General features: G+C 36.4%; 1 protein-coding gene across 1 annotated transcript in view; it reads left to right on the plus strand.

Moving 5' to 3' along the window:
* TMEFF1 (transmembrane protein with EGF like and two follistatin like domains 1) overlaps positions 1 to 17,302 on the plus strand; it is a 71,738-nt gene that overhangs the window by 31,879 nt on the left and 22,557 nt on the right. Inside the window, exons 6-7 of the mRNA XM_074361910.1 lie at positions 12,260 to 12,408; positions 14,646 to 14,711. Of these exons, the coding sequence (XP_074218011.1) occupies positions 12,260 to 12,408; positions 14,646 to 14,711 (215 nt within the window). The remainder of the gene's footprint in view (positions 1 to 12,259; positions 12,409 to 14,645; positions 14,712 to 17,302) is intronic.

Raw genomic sequence — 17,302 nt, forward strand, 5'->3', positions numbered from 1 at the left:
CACATAGACCAGGACAGGCAGCCAAGTCCAGGCCAGGACATTGACTCAGTAATAGGAAAACATTAAGGAAGCATTGGCACCTTTACTTGGAAGATAAGTGCATATACACATAGTAATAATACATAGTAAGTAAAAGAAAATGCTATGAAATAATACTTAACCTTTATGAAAAGTAATGTACTCTCATATTTTCTATCCCATTTTCTTAACAAATGCTGGTAGTGGCCCACTAAATTGATTTCATAATCCACTAGTGATTATGAGCTAGTTTGAAAAATATTACTCTGTAATGTAACTATAATAGATATTTTATTTCATATTATATTTCTAGGTATGGGTATTCATTTTTCATTTTAAAATATTTTACCTTTTCTCATTTTGAAATGCCTTTCCTGTCAGAGGAAATGCTATATAACCTACCTGGTTTCCAAAGGGCAGCTAAAATTTTTCTTTTTAAAATATTTCCTTTTTTCTTGCTAATAGTTTTTTAAAAATCTGGCAAATTGGGGGAGGGGATAAATGATACAATGTAAGTTAATTTTCTGCTACTAAGAGAAGTGCTGATTTTTTATTTAGCCATTTAAATGTGTTGCAGAAAAATGTGTTACAGCTCAGTTGGGACAGTAACCTGGATCTGGGCGAGAGACCAAGCAGCACTCGGAGAGTTGGAGAACTCAGGTTTATTACGCCAGCGAGCCCAGAGGAGTTAACACTCCAAGCTCTGGATCCTGTCTGTAGGTTTACACAGGCCTTTATAGGCTGTCAGTTTTACACTTTGCAACATCATATGCAAATAAAGTATAACAGAAGTTGACCAACTAGGAACAAGGTTTGTAGAAAATAGACCAATCAGGAGTGAGAGAAACAACCAATCACGAGTGAGGGGAATGGACCAATCAGGAGTGAGAGAAATATCTAATCAGGAGTGAGCTCCATGCAAATGAAGTACTGCAAATGGGCCAATCAGAAGTTAGGGAAGTGGACCACTCAAAAGTGAAGGAAGTAACCAATCAGAAGTGAGCTCAGGGAACCAATAGAATTTTAGGGGTAAGTAAGCTGTTTCAGAGGCAAAAAGTGAGATAGAGCCTCTGGGCCAGGGAACCAGATGGTGCTGGCAGGAGAGTAGTGGCCCTGCTTGGGGGTCCTGCTGGTCTTTTTATGGGCTTCCAGCCTCAAATGGAAATTTATTTAAATATGTTGTCTTCTTAAACAGTATACAGAACGTATTTTAACATATTCTTAAAGTCGCACATTGTACAGTGTGTTACAGTTTTCAAACATTGTTATATAAATTATTTTTTCAGCTCTTTATGCCTGTCTGTCTGGTGAGTAGGGCAAGTAAGTATAATCCTGATTTTACAGGTGAAGCTGTGTTTAGAAGAGGCTGAGTGGCTTGTGATTAAGCAACAGAACCAGAACACAGGTCTCATGACAAGGGATTTATCCATCGTATTGTGCACACTTGAGTGTAATGCTGTGATGTTCTCAGAGGCCACTGATGTTCTCTGTGGTGGTTATTTCACCCCTACACTTAAATATCCATTCTGCTTTGTGTTTTGGGTTGTTACATCTGTTTTTTAAAAATGTTTTTTCTTCTGTGTTAGGCTCTTAGCTGCTGCTTCTGGGTGCTGCCAGTGTCCCTTGTCAATGAGCCAGACTGTAGATGACTACAATTTATTAATTTGCTTCTCTGCTTCCCTGGAATGGGAAACAATACGCTTGTAGGAACTGTAGCTAATGTAGGAATAAATTCTAAATGTAAAAAGACTAAGTAAGTTCTTCTAAGTGAAGTCCATTAACTTCACATAGTGCATGTATTTTGTCTTGTCTGCTTGGTGGCTATTTTGATTTATTTATGATTTAAATTATTTTTGCTTCTGAGAGGCACATAGGTGAGGATTCTGTATTCCATTGTGACTGTTGTGAAATAGTGGATGGACTTTCTGCTTAAGTGTTACAACTTGGAAACAGTACCTGCTTCACAGTGAATTATATTTATTTTTAGGGGGGAGGTATTTGGTTTATTTATTTTTAGAGGAGGTACTGGGAATTGAACCCAGGAGCTCATGCATGCAGAGCATATGCTGTACCACTGAAGCTATACATCCCCCACCCCCGGAAATTGTATTACTTAAACCATATATTCTTAGCAACCACACCCCCTCTTTAACTAATCAGTATTTCTAATCTGCCCAAGGCTGAGATTATCAGTAAAGATAGCCCTCAGCTTTTGTCCAGACAGTGGGGCCAGATAGTCATAGAACTCCTTCACCCAGCTAGCTAGACCTTTTATATTCTTGACCTAAATCCCTGCCATGAATGGTTTGAGGAGTCTGTAAAATCACCTGGCATAATTTCAATACAAATGAGTTATAAAAATCCTCCAATTATTCATTTGAACTTTGTTTGCCATGTGATTTATGGAAATTGTTCCTGCTCCCCTGCCTCTTTGATGTCAATCTCTTTGGAGATGCTGTTCCCTTTTTCCCCCTGAGTGATATAAGCTCTGAGTTGCTGAGAGAAAGAACCATGTAGGTGTGCAGTATGACAGGCAATGCTGAGAAGCAGTTAATCCACCTGCTGGACATCTTTGTCATCTGTGGTACCATTTTCCATTTGGACACAATTGCTGGCCACTGTTAACAATCTGATAAGCCTCTCCCTAGGAACATGCAAAGAAATCTTTTTCCTTGTTTAAACAGAGTAATGCACTGCATCTGGGTCCTCCATTACGTCCTCCTTTCTGGAAGCTGCATATGCTTTTTAAAAGAATAAGCAATGTACTTTCCTACCATTATCTACTCTTGACCTCTTACTTCCTCCTAATCAGAGATGATGTTAATTTTCATCATTTAACATTGCTTGACTCTGGATATTTAGAATATAACACTTTTAAAATGATTTAAATTTAATAAATTTTTATCATGGCCCCTTAGATTATAATGGAAAAATAATTGTATGCTATCTCTTTTCCTCTGCTAACAGGGAATAAACACTATTAAACATTATTTTATACAAAGTATAACCCAGATGTTAACAATGACAGGCTCCTTTGTCCAGAAATACCTTCCTGTAGTTTTATACAACTGCCAGTTAGTTTCTTTTGAGAGGTTAGACTGTTACCCTTTGATAATTTGCCTCTATTATTCTCTCTGCCTGGGGTCCCATCACCATTTACCAGCTTGTTTAGTTCCTATTCATCCTTCTAGACTTGGATGAAGCATGACTTTAGCGCCTCTTCCCAGCAGCCTCCCTTTCTCTTTCTGCTGTCCCTGTGAGTTAGGTGTCCAACTCTGTGTTCCTCCTGGTACTTGTGAAACAACCTCTGCATAGCACTAACTGTTGGGATCACTAACAGGTTGTGGTTTCCCTGAGTGCAGGGACTTCGTCTTACTAATTTCTATATTGGATGAACTTGCCGTAAGAATGGGTATCTTAGGGTCCCTCTGTAGGTCTTGTTCAACTCTTGGCAGTTCCCACAAGGGCTTACTTACTTAGAGCTGCATACAGGGTCGATGCGAGGATTTAGCATTTGTGAGAAAAGACTAGTATTATTGTAAAGAACTTGCTGTAGGTGAATTGTTGCAGGCTTTGTTAGGCGTTTGTTAAATCTGAATAATATCACATGAATTAGTTTAAACCAGTGTTTTCCTAACTGCCAAATAAAACTTAACCATATGGAGAAGGAATGACACTTTCTGTGTACTGTGAGGAGAAAGGAAGAGACAAGGGGATATATATTTTGCAATAATAATACCTTTCAGATGTACATAGTATTTGATGGTTTCAAAGGGCTTTTTACAAAAGCTTATTTGATTCTGTCACCAGTGTTTGAGGTATTAGCCCTATGATCAAAGACTCAAGAGTTGTGATTTGCTAAAATCATAGAGCTAAATTAGAGAAGTCATTGAATTTATTCATTTATTTATATATGTATGCATTCATGCCTTTGAAATTCACAGTGTCAGAAATTCAGAAGCTTTAAAAGGCTTTACAGGAAAAGGTCTGTTTCCCACCCCTGTTCCACAGCTACACAGTTGTCTGCACCAGAGACAGTCACTGATCTGTTTCTTATTTAATCTCCCAGAGATATTTTTCGCTTGTACAAGCTAGTATGTACACGTATTCTCTTCCTTTCCTTTTTTTAAACTAATGGCAGCATGCTCTAACTTCTGCTCTACTCTTCATTTAAAACTTTTTTTTGTAAAATGTACATTTTGCATACAGATGTGTTTAAAACATACACATGCAATTTAGAGAATACTTCACCTGGGTACCTAACACCTAGGGTACAAAATAGACTATTGCCAAATTAATGGTACCGTGTGTTGACCTAACCGGCAACATTAGCTGAAGGGTTGCAGGAAAAGACCCATAAAACAGTCTTCAGGTCAGAGTCTGGCTTTAGTCTTCCTGGAGAGTTTATAAGATTCCCTTCTGAGGAAGCCAGTAGGCAAGACCATGAGTGAGTCATGGGGAACATCATAGCGGTCACAGCTGAGACGTCTGGCTGGACTCTAGTGTCACCAGGTACGGATGGGTGACTGGCAGAAATGCGGTCAGAGAGTGGACTGCTCTGTGTTCTCTACTTCTAGTCCCACTGTAGCTGACCTCCAGCTCTAAGAAGTATGGCAGTTAGGTGAGTGTGCTTTGGTTTGGGCAGTTGATTTGGAAGGGAGAGTGGGAACTTCATCAAGGCAAGTACAGATAAGAATCGGGACCAAGCTTACCTGGACATCCTGTCCTCTGTCTAATAAGAGGGCGCAGTGGCACTAGGCATCTTGGTAACGGCAGCCAGCAACACATCTGTCCACAGAATGAAACTATTTCAGTATGAGATCATTGCCCTCTTAATAAAGCTGTCATCCTGGGGTCTTCCTTCAGTGTTGTGTCTTTCCCGACAACAATCAGTTCTCCAGTTCTCCTACACCAACTGGGTATTCTCCAATTTAATTCTCCAGTTCTGATATGCTCTACTTGGAGTTAGAATAGACCCCACAAGTTAGAGGTTCAGACCCTCAAATTGTACCCTCTTTAGACACCAGCTGCCAGTGAGGTCTCCTGCAATTTCTGCTCAACAAACTACTAATTTGGAGGTTCCTACGACCTCCCATAAGGTTCTATAATTTGCTAAAATGACTCACAGAATTAAGGAAGGAGCCATGAGTCATCTCATTAGCATAAAGAAGACTTTTATCACTCAAAGATCTAAGGGTTTTAGGAGCTCTGCCAGGAATAGGGGACAAAGATGCTTGTTATACCACAAGCATCAGCCTAGAAATTCCTTTATGTCTCTCTTATACAGGGTACTCTGTTTCTTTGTGTATATATATATATATTTTTTTGCCTTTAACTTCTTGGTTTTACTCTCATTTTAGTGTATCTTTCAGGAGCTTCTTGAGAAAGGGTACAAGATGAGATCGTATGTTTAACATGTTTTTATCCTACACCTAGTATTTGATTTATAACGTGGTGAGTGCATAATTCTAGGTGGGAGATGATTTTCCTTCAGAACTGTAAAAGCATTGCTCTGTTGTCCTCTAGCTTCCAGGTGAAGTCTGAAGCCATTCTGATTCCTGGTCTTTTGTATATGATTTGTTTTCTCTTTCTTGAAGTAAGTAGAATGTTCTTTTGGTCCCCAGTATAATGAAATTTCACAGTGTTACACTCTTTCCTAGAAACTTACTGACTTCTGATTTGAGAAGTTTTCTTCAGTTAGTTCTTTGCTGATTTACTTTCCTCTCTTTTCTGTTTCTGGCACTTCTGTTATTTGGATGTTGGACATTCTAGACTAGTCCTTTAATTTTCTTTTCTCTCCTGTTTTCTATTTTAAAAAATGTTTGCTATGCTTTCTGAGAGATTTCTTGAGCATTATCTTCCAAGTCTTTTTTTGAGTTTGTCATTTCTCCTGTACTTTTTAATTTCTAAGTGCTCATTTTAATTCTCATAGTGCTTCCTTTTTACAACATCTTATTTTTATTTTATGATTGCAGTATCTTTTTCTGCCTGTGCATTACTAGTTGGTAATCTATCTACTATAAGGATGAGATTTTCTTTTACTCACTTTTATTCAATGAGGTATAATCTGTTACTTTATTTTTATGTGGATATATGGCCTTATAAAATGAATTAGGAAGTATTTTTTCTATTCTTTAGATGATTTTGTGTAAGAATAAAATTATCTATTTATTGAGTGATGGAATTAATGTGCTTGCGAATTCTCTTTTTAAAAAAAAACCCCTGGATCTGATGCTATCTTCGAAGGACATTTAAAAAAACTGATTTAATTTCTTTAATGATTATAGTACCATTTAGGTTCTGTTTCTTTTTGGTCAAATTTAATAGTTCGTTTTTTTTTAAGTTACTCATTTCACCTAAGGTTTCAAACTTGCAGACGTAAAATTACAATAAACTTTTATTATCTTTTAAACCATGATTTGTGGTTTTTTTCAGTCCTGATATTGTTTTCTCTCTTTTTCTCTCATCCTGCTTTGCTGATTTGAAAGTCTTTTCAAAGAACCAAGTTTCAGTTTTATTGATGTTCTCTGTTGTAACTTTGTTCTCTGTTTCTGCCGAGATGTATTTATATATCTATATCCATATCCATGTCATCTATATTTTTCCCTTTTTTGTTTTCATTGGATTTATTTCATTGCTCTTTTTCTAATTTCTTAAATGGATGCTTAGTGATTTAATTTTTGGCTATTCTTTTAGGATTTGAGACAAAACTTGAAGGAGGTGGATGTTAGAGTGAAAAGTGTTTGGGGAAGAGGGAAGCCCTGAGTCAAGAGTGGCCCTGGTGTGTTTGAGAGAAAAGCAGGGCCAATTTAATGAAAAGATTTTCATCATATCAATGTGGAGAACAACCACTTACCTCCTTCCATTCGTCTCTTTCCCCGCTGAGATGTCTGTTTTATGTGACAGCTGTGACGAGTAGAGAGAACACCATCCCAGTCGCTTGTTAGGTTTGTGATCTTGGGCTCTTTAACTTCTTTCATGTTCAGCGTCCCTGTTCATAATTTGTCATCAGGATTAAAGACGCAGATGTGACTATACCTGCACAGTAGTTGCTGAGTAAATGGTTGTTAAATGTTTTGAATTTGGCATATTTGCTGAAGCGATTTCTTTCCACTTCTGTGCACTCTCCTGTGTGGGCATCCTGCCCTCTACAAATACCTGTAATCGTTGTAATCAGTAGTATCAGTGGCCTTTAGGGTCTGTTACAGTCCTCCTTTGCTGACTGTTTCACTGAGCTGGACATTCCTTGAGATGGTCGTTTCATTTTCTTTCCTCACGTGCTACTGAAAACAGTTGCTCTCATGTTTTCTGATCTTAAACACAGTGATACCATCCCATTGAGGAGCACTGACTCTCCCTACGCTCAGTGAATGCAGTTCCTACTGAGCTGCAATGCCCTCTGCTGGGTCACTCGTTTCTCCTTATGAGATTGGTGTGGTATCTTGCCTTTGACGCTGGGCCTTTTCTCATTCCTGAAACTGTTCTATGATAACACTCTTATATTAGCCACTATTTCTATTTTACTGCCACCCCAGTTTTGCCCACTTTTATCCCTTAAACCTTGAGTTGGCAAAGTTTTTCTATAAAGGGTCAGATGGTAGATATTTTGCACTTGGAGAGCCACATATGATCTTTGTCACGTATTCTTGTTTTTTCCTCCCACTCCTACCCCTTTAAAAATGTAAAAGCCATTTTTGACTTGTTAGTAAATATTCTTATGAATTTTAAATGTTTTCCTGGTGCCTTAATTTAAATTATGAAATAGAGCATACATTCAAAAGTTTGTGAAAACTTAACACGTTTGGTTTAATGCACAAAAATGAAACAAACTATGACTCCAAGTCAAGAAATTGGGTATTGTCAATGCTTTCAAGCTGCCCACCATGACCCTCCCCAACCACATTTTTCTTTGATCAACCCACTCTACTGCATTTTGTGGAAATCATTCCTTTGCTTTCTTTATAATAGTTTTATCACATGATACATGTCTTAATAATTATTATTTGGCTTTTGATTGATTTTGAGTTTTGTTTAAGTGGAATCACACTGTATGTACCTTCTTTTGCTCAGCATTATGTTTTTGAGATTTATTCATGTTAAGCCACATAGCTCCTTATGGAATTCAGTTGCTTGACACATCCTTTTACAGGCCGTTTTACAACTGATGGACATTTGGATTCTTTCGATCTCGTGAATAATGCTCTGTGAACATTCTTAGCATGTCTTTTGGTGTGCATGTGTAAGAGATTTTCAAGGGCTTTACTCAGTAGTGAAATTATTGGGCATGTGCAAGTCCAGCTTTTCCTGGTAATAATGCCAGTTTTCTAAAGTGGTTATACCAGTAAGTTCTCCCTCTAGCAGAGGATAAGAGTTCCCTTTGCTCCTCATCTTTACCAACACTTGGTATTGTTCTCTTAATTTTTGTCTATTTAGTGAATGTGATGGTGTCTCCTTGTGGTTTATGTTTTCTTGATTATCGAACAGGTTGAACAGCTTTTCACATATATTCTTATCTGCTTCCAAGTCTTTTCAAATTAATTTTTGTGTGTATTCTGGATACTGATTATTTGTTGGTTACATAGGCTGTAGTAATTTTTTGGTTTGTAGATTCTTTTTTATGCTCTTTGTGAGATTTTCTTTATTTCAGTGTTACATTTGTTAGCCTTCTTATATTTGATCTTCTAAGTGTTTTGTAGTTTGCCTTTCACATTTAGGTCTTTAATTCACCAGGAATTAAGGAAATCTTTAAACATACAGAAAATGAGAAGAAACAAAAGAGGGCCCCTCCCCATATACCCATCACTCAGTTTTAGTTAGTGTAAAAAAAAATCCAACTTTGTTTTGTCTTTTCTTCTCTCCACCTTTTTTTAGGGGAAATATTTTGAAGCAAATCCCAGCTTCATGTTTTTTCATCTGTAGATATTTCAGTTTTATTGATATTTTATCTGCTTGATACATGAGTTATAGAGAGACGCATGTTAAAATCTACTATGGTGACTTGGCTGTTTCTCATTGTGGTTTTTATCAATTTTTGCTTTATAAATTTTGAGACTATTTAAAAATATTTAGAATTATTATATCTTGCTGGTGAGTAAAAGTTTTTATTATAAGGAACCTTCTTTCTTTCTCATAATCTATTTTGCCCCGAAGCCTCTTATGTCTGATATATACAGATATGTAGCCGTACTAGGTTTTTTCTATTCCAGGTACAGTGTATCTCTCCCTATCCTTGTATTTTGATAAAATACACATAATAAAATTAAACATTTTAACAATTTTTAAGTGTACTGTTCAGTGGTATTAAATAGTTTCATAATGTTGTGCTACCACCACCACCATCCACCTGCAAAACTCTTTTAATCTTATGAAGCTGAAACTGTACCTATTAAACAGTGACTCCCCACTCCCTCTCCCCCAGGCCCTGTCAACTACCCATGTCATTAACCATAAGGTTAACATGGACCTTACAAGCAGCATATAGCTGGCTTTTGTATTTTATCCAGCCTAACTCTGTTTTTTAACTAGAAAATTTAATTCACTTAAATATATTATAATTACTGATATATTTTGGTTTTTGTTATCTTATTTTGTACTTTTGTCTTGCCTTTCCTTTGCTTCTTCCTTTCTTGCATTCTTTTGGATTTTTTTTTCCTGTGTTAGTTTCAGTGTTATGGATGCTCCTTTTGGTGGTAGTCTTAGGAATTTTAACATGCGTGTTCAACTTATCACAGTCAAAGGTTCATTAATATCTCTGTTTTTCTTAGAACACTGATTTCAGTTCTTCCTGATTTGTATGCTATCATTATAATATTTTAATTTACTGTTTTAAATAAACTTAGCAGCACACAGCATTGTTGTCAGTAGTTTGTTACCGTTACTTACATATTTATACTTTTGTTCTTCTTTTGTGTTTGCATCTCAGATCTTCCTTATACGATCACTTTTTCTACTGCCTTTATAATTTCCTTGACTGACAGCTAGCAGTTGACAAACTCTCTAAATTTTTACTTCTTCCTAATTACTTCTATTTCACACCTGCTCATGAAAGATATTTCTTTTTATATAGAATACTATTTTATCTCAGCACATTGCAGGTATTATTTCACTGTCTTTTGGCTATAAATAAACAGTTCAGCTTCAGTATTGCTTTTGAAGACACCTGTCTTCTTGCTTCTTTGAAGGTAATCTTTCTCTTCTTTCTGGCTGCTTTTAAAATATTTTTTGTTGTTGTTACAAAAATTGCACTGTGATGTATTTTGCTGTCAAGATTCCTTTTTAATAATCCTCTTTAGAAATTATTAGGCTTCTTGCATATTTAGATTGGTATCTTTTTTCAGTCTTAAGATTGAGAAATTTCCCTTGCCTCATTCTTTTAAATCCTTCTGAAACTCCAGTCAGATTTTTATTAAATCTTGTGATTCTGTCTTCCACATCTCTTAATTAATCTTTTTTTTTTTTGTATGTTCTTTCTCTTTGACTCTACTATGGTCTGGGTGATTGTTTCTGACCTGTATTCCAGTTCACGAATTCACCTTTAGTTTATCTAAATCTTCCTGTTAAATTTTTTATTTCTAGTAATACATTCTTTATTTATTAGAAGTTCTCTTTGGTCCTTTTTCACTTGGTTTGCTCTGCCCGTAGTGTTGTATTTCCTTGTCTGTTGTGGGTCTGGGAGTGAGCGAGCGTGTATGTGATTGCTTGTTTTTCTCAGAATTGTATCTTGGGAAATGTTTGAGGTCTAGGATGATCAAGTTGGGCTTCTCCAGAGAGGGTCGCATTTACTTTTGTTAGTTGCCTAGGGCCCCTTCTACTCCTTGACTCTTAAAATAAATTAAGGACTTGAGGTTTTTCTGAACACTCAAGTAGTGTTTTAAGTTGTAATTACCCATGTGAGGGCTGGCTTGTGGTTTTGAATTCTCAGGGGAGATGTTTTTCTTCCCACTCTTCATTGCCATGGCTCAGGACAGATTTTTTTTTTTTTTTCTCCTTTAAACAGTCCCCTTGGAATATGGCAACTCATTTCTACTTTACTCTCATACTTTTTTCCAGGGTCTTCAGACTCCCCACCTTAGGTAGATCAGTATTCTTTGCCTTCTTTTCCCAGAGGCCTGCAAAGCCAGAAAGTTGAGAATTGAATTTATTACCTAATTAGCAAATGCCTTTAAGGTGAAAATCAACTTCAGTAAATGTAATCGACCTTTCTTTATTCCTGTCTTCATTTAACTTTTGTTCTGCATATCCCTTGCTTTCTTGACAACTTACAAATACATTTGAGAATGTTTTAAAATATTTTATCCAGTATTTTTGTTTTTGTTGTTTTCAGTGGGAGGATTAGTACAAGTTCTGAGTCCACCATGTTGTTGGAAATAGGAGAGTCTATGTTTTTTATTTTTATGTTCCCAATTAGATTTTACTTTCCTTGAGAGGAGTGGCCATGTGTTGAACTTCCTTGACCTTCTCTGTAATGCATTCTCAGTGTTCAGTGGACTTCAGTTATCCAGGTGGATGTGCAGCTCGGAAGCACTTTTGAGGGGCTTCTGTCTGGCATGTTTCATATGTATTATGTTTTTAATCTTCCTAATTATTTGGTAAGGTTAGGTATATTATCATCTCTGTTTTACAGATTGTTAAACTCAGACTTGGAGAATATGGACACAAATCTAATTATTAGTTGGGCTAGGATTTAGATTCATGACTTTTGACTCATAGTTCTGTGCGCTTTCTCTATCATGTTGCTTTTTAATTCGTACTGTTGACATTTGACATCTCTTGATTGTTGTCTCCAGATATGAAAATTCTGGAGAAACCAGTGGGTTAATAATATCTGGTTGAAATTATCTCTAAATTCTCACTTGAAAAAGAAATTGTTAGCCAAACATTCACTTTGCTTAAGTTTTTAATCAGTGAGTTAAAGCAGTGTATTGACTTCTGTTACAGAAAGCACACAAAAAAGAAAGAATTGCTTACAGATTACTGTGTATAAGATAAAGAAGCTATAAGGATATATTGTACAGCATAGGGAAGATAGCCATTTTGTAATAACTTTAAGTGGAGTATAGTCTATAAAAATATTGAATCACTATGTTCTAAACCTGCAACTAATAGAATATTGTAAATCAGTTATACTTCAGTTAAAAAAGTTAAAGAGTAAAAACAAGCAAAAATTGCTCTTTTTTGCTGTTGCAGCATTGTGAAATAGTTTTGTTGTGAAATATTGGTAATTTTTGGTTTTTTTCGCCAGGTGTGTATGTAATATAGATTGCAGTGGATACAGTTTTAATCCTGTGTGTGCTTCTGATGGGAGTTCCTATAACAATCCCTGTTTTGTTCGAGAGGCATCTTGTATAAAACAAGAACAAATTGATATAAGGCATCTTGGTCATTGCACAGGTAACATTCATTCTACTTATCTAGAGACCTGTCTTTAGTATCACATGTCTTTAGTCTTATTTGTACATTTTGGTGGTGTTTCAGATATGTAAAATGAGGAATCTTTGATGCTGTACTTTTTCAGTACTATGTATATTTTTTAATTTTTATTTTTTATGGGTATGCAATGTTTATTTTCTTTTCTTATTGAAGTGTAGTCAGTTACAATGTGTCAACTTCTCATATACAGCATAATGTCCCAGTCATGCACATATATATGTATACACACACACACAGTCATCTTCATATTCTTTTCATATATTTTAGAATTTCTTCTGTTACTAATTTAGCTTTTTTTCATTTATTTTCATTATCTCAAGATACAAATGGTGTTTCTTTGTTGTTTATTTAATTACTAAGTTGATCTATAGATATATTTATAGTTCTTAAAGGGTGTCTCAAATTTGTAATGATTATAGTTATTTAAGAATTGGTCAACTTATTTTAATTACAGTAAAACTGTAAGTATTGCCATGTATTTCTTCATCTTTTTTTCTAGAGTATAATAATTTACTTTTCACATTCTCTGTAGTTTATGCCCCTGCATGTAATGTACTGTTAGAGATTTTGGCATGGAGTTAAGGAATGTAAGGAAAAGTTACTACCATCAGCTTAAAATTCTTTTTCCCCTTCTTGCTTTTTGTCATAGTTTAGAAGCCATGATACCAACTAAAAATGAATTTTTGTTTTCTAACTCTAATAGAAATACTGAGTCACTAAAGGAGAGGTTTTCAACCTTTTTTCCTAGTAATACACAATAAGCCTGGATAATGTATCATTTCATAGTCACAAACAAGGGCCAGATACATTTTCATGGACTAGGATTGTGCATCTTTCCTGTTTACTAGGCCTAACCCTATTCCTTCTAATCCCCTCTCCTATTTTTGGACTTACTAAAAGGATGTGTCTTTATCTGAGCTAAGGGAAAAAAGTTGTAAACCAGAGTTTGGTGTTTTATACTGATAACAAGCTATTTGTGAAATATTGAACAACTGATGGCAGTATCTGTGGTCTAAGCTACCATAGGATGCCCAAGAAGCTTGTCAGAAGATTTTTAGGTGGGAGTTGGTGTGTAATGGTAAAAGAAACTGTTTGCTGATAGGGACCTCTTGTAGGTGGACAGTCCACTTAGCTTTGATCTTGAAGAAGTAATGTGGTTTGTTTTCTTTCATGGAGTGGCATTTATAGCCTAATGTTGAAAAGGTAACTTAGAGAAAGAATATCTTTTCTGGGGGGAGGGTATAGCTTAAGTGGTAGAGCGAAGGCTTACCATGCGCAAGGTCCTGGGTTCAATCCCCAGTAATTCCTCTAAAAAGAAAGAAACCTAATTACTCCCTGCCAAAAAAAAAAAAGAATATCTTTTCTGAGGAACTGGTGCGTGGTTGAATGGTACTACCTGGAATGTCAAATTCAGAATAGTGGGTCAAGCTTGAGGATTTTGTTAATTGAAACCATGCCAACTTAGAATCCTTTGGAGTCCTTAAGTTTTATCTTGATTCCCATTTACACTTAACTATACCTTCCCTACCCCTCCATGTGTACTGGGAAGCTGAAGCTTGTGCTTCCCAACAGGTATTTTCTGGTTTATGTACAGTCGTCCCAGTCCTAATACAATTCACCAGTCAGGGGGTCATTGTTATAGTAAATTTTGTCTGTTAACACAATTGAGAGTCCACATTTGTCTTAATCTGGTGTATTTCCAGGGAAACAGTGGTGGGAGAAGGTAAATCTTGAGACCATTGTCTCTTGGAGAAAGGGCTAATCCTTTCTCTTCAGGGTATGTGTTATTCCAGTTTGCTCGGGGAAGGCTTTTTAAGAAGATGATATTTGAGCTGAGTCTGAATGAAATCAGACTGTTCATCATGCAAAGTGCGTATGTATCTGGGGTGCCTTGAGGCCTGAGATAGAAGTGGCAGCATAGATGAAGCAAATGGTGGAAAATGGGAGCAGGATAAGTGGAAAAAGAGTTGGTGAGGACATTTGGAATATTTAGTAGTTTCATGGTGTGAGTTAAACATCATATGTCTCTTTTTTTGTTGTTTTTGAGGGGAGGTAATTAGGTTTTTATTTATTTATTTTAATGGAGGTACTGGGGATTGAATCCAGAACCTCATGCATGCTAAGCACATGCTCTACCATTGAGCTATACCCTCCCCCCCTTATAGGTCTCTTAATATGAAAACTATTTTCTCTTACAGACACAGATGACACTAGTCTGTTGGGAAAGAAAGATGATGGACTGCAGTATCGACCAGATGTGAAAGGTACTGAATCACGGTTTCCCAAACTTTGGTCAAGTACTGAAATATGGTTACTAGCTCACCTTAATAGTTTTATTTCCATTGTAACGACCTTTCCAGCTTTGCTCTCTGTAGCAATATACATTATGCAATTGATTATTAGTAATAATACCAACTGAAATAGTTAATGTGCATCTCAGTTTACAGAGTACTCTCACAAATTTTTTAATTGAAATTTTTATTGAGATAATTGTAATTCAAATGCAATTGTAAGAAATTATACAGAAAGGTCTCTTATATTTGCTCTTAATCCTCTTTACTTCTCTAGCATCTACTGTTAACACTTGCCCCCTGTGCATGTGTCTTTGAACTTTGTTCTCTCTTCTTGGAACTCTTCTTTGCCTAAAACTCATCCTTCCAGTCTCAGCTTAGAAGTCATTTCCTTTTGGGAAGTGTCCCTGGACCCTTAAATCTAGGTTAGGGGTGTGTCTTACATACTCCTCTATCCAGACACTTAACCTACTCGAAGTATAATTGTCTGTCTTACTTACCTGTATTTCCCTCTAGGCTATGAGTTCTGCGAGGACAGGAGATTGTATCCATCACATTCACTTTCGTATTCCTAACACTTAGCAGAATGTCTGGCACATACGTAGGCGATTCACACTTGTCAATAGAGTGGATGTGGCTCAAAGAAGCTGTAGGATTTATCTGTACAAAGACTTACATGTAGTAAATGTCAGGGTGGAGATTAGATTCTAGGTCCCTTACCCTCAAGTCCAGTGCTCTTTTACCTCTCATTTCCATATCTGTTATTTCATTTGATTCTTACAACTATGAGGAGTAAGGACCAGTGGGAACATTGAGGCTCAGTGAGGTTATACCTAGTGAACCAAAGCGGGTCTTAGTCTGGGAGTCCTAGACCAGGGCTTCTGGGTAATTGCTTTTCTGCACATGCATCTTCTGACCGTTCGTTTGGTTATACTAATGGACAGTTTTTCTTAGATGCATGATCTATCATTTATGCCTGATTTCTAAATATGTAAAATGAGAATAACAGTACTGATCACATAGAGTGGCATAAAAATTTAATGAGATAATATAAAAGTATTTAACAGTAGTATCTGAAATACTCATAAGTGCTCAATAAATGATAGTTGTTATTACCATCGAATAATTTATTTCTGTCACTTGAATCATATTAAACTTGAATCAGTTATATCCCATGAGGCCCTGAAATACCAGTTTGCTATGTTGATCCAAAGAGCTGTATTTAAAATAGACAATCTCTGTATTCCCATAGGAGACATAATAGATCGGTGCCAGTTTTAGTCTTTATACTGATAGTACATGACCAGAATAGGAAGGATATTTTTTAGTAGTTTGAAGCTCCTACTTAAGGCAATCTGGGGAATTGCATATACATAAAATATCTGTCTGCTTTTGAAAAAATTACAGGGATAATTTAGTGGCCTTAGCCACTTTTGAGATAACTGAACATTCTTTACACATGAGTAACTCAAGTGAAATTATCATAATCAGTAGATATAACTATTAAGTGTCTATTTTGTACTGGTCATTTTATCAGACACTATTGGTAGAAAGATATCTAAGACATGACATCCATCTTTGAAGGGCTTGTGATACAATGAGAAATGAATATAAACCTACTTCTAACAAAGCAAAAATTGGTTATTGTCATAAATGTAGTGTGGTTAAAAAGTGCATTGAGAACTCATAAAAGAAGAGATTACTGTTTGGTGGGGGTTAGTGAAGACCCGAGGAACTCATGGAAGAGGTGGAATTTGAGCTGAACCTTGAAAGATGGTTAGGATTTTAACAGAGGTCAGAAGGGTATTTAAAGAGCATGGAAGAACATGCAGAGAGGTGTGGATACAAACATTATGATAGAATGTACTGAGAATGGTAAAGAATCCTTTTTTTGGCTGGAGAGTAGGAGGCTTAAGAGGTAGAAGGTAGGTAGCTTGAAAGGTAGCTTGGGGCCAGACTGTGTACTGACCTGATGGCTGTGTTGTCCTAGAGAATTTAAACTTCACTGGTGGGCAGTGGGGAATCATTATATATTTGAAAAAGGCAGGGCCACGAAGTTAACCAGTTGAATGCATGATACCTGGCAGGAATTGTGCTTTTATGTGCATTGGACTGGAGACAGGGAGATCAGTTAAGTAACTCAAAGGGAATAGACTCCTGCTTAGATATGAGGAATAGACAGTTCAAACTCAGATGACTTGGATGATGAATTCTGTTTACAGAACTGAGGATGTTGGGAGGGGAAAGGTGTTTATGGGTAAGGGAAGGGAAGAGATGATGGTGGAGGTGATTAATTTTATTTTCTAGTACTCACCCAGGTCACTTTGCTCAGTCCTCGAATATGGAGGTGATAACTGAAGTCATGAGAATGAGAGAGAGAGATTATAGGGCTGCATTGTCTAGTACCGTAGCCACTGGCCACATGTGGCTATTTAAATTTACATTAACTTAAATGAAATAAAATTAAAAGTTTGTTTCTCAGTAATAACTAGCCCTATTTCAGGTATTCAGTAGCCACATGTGACCTGTGGATACCATGTTGGACAGCACAGATACAGAATGGA

This window comes from Camelus bactrianus, chromosome 4 (genome assembly GCF_048773025.1).
Source record: "Camelus bactrianus isolate YW-2024 breed Bactrian camel chromosome 4, ASM4877302v1, whole genome shotgun sequence".
In the NCBI taxonomy this organism is placed as follows: domain Eukaryota; kingdom Metazoa; phylum Chordata; class Mammalia; order Artiodactyla; family Camelidae; genus Camelus; species Camelus bactrianus.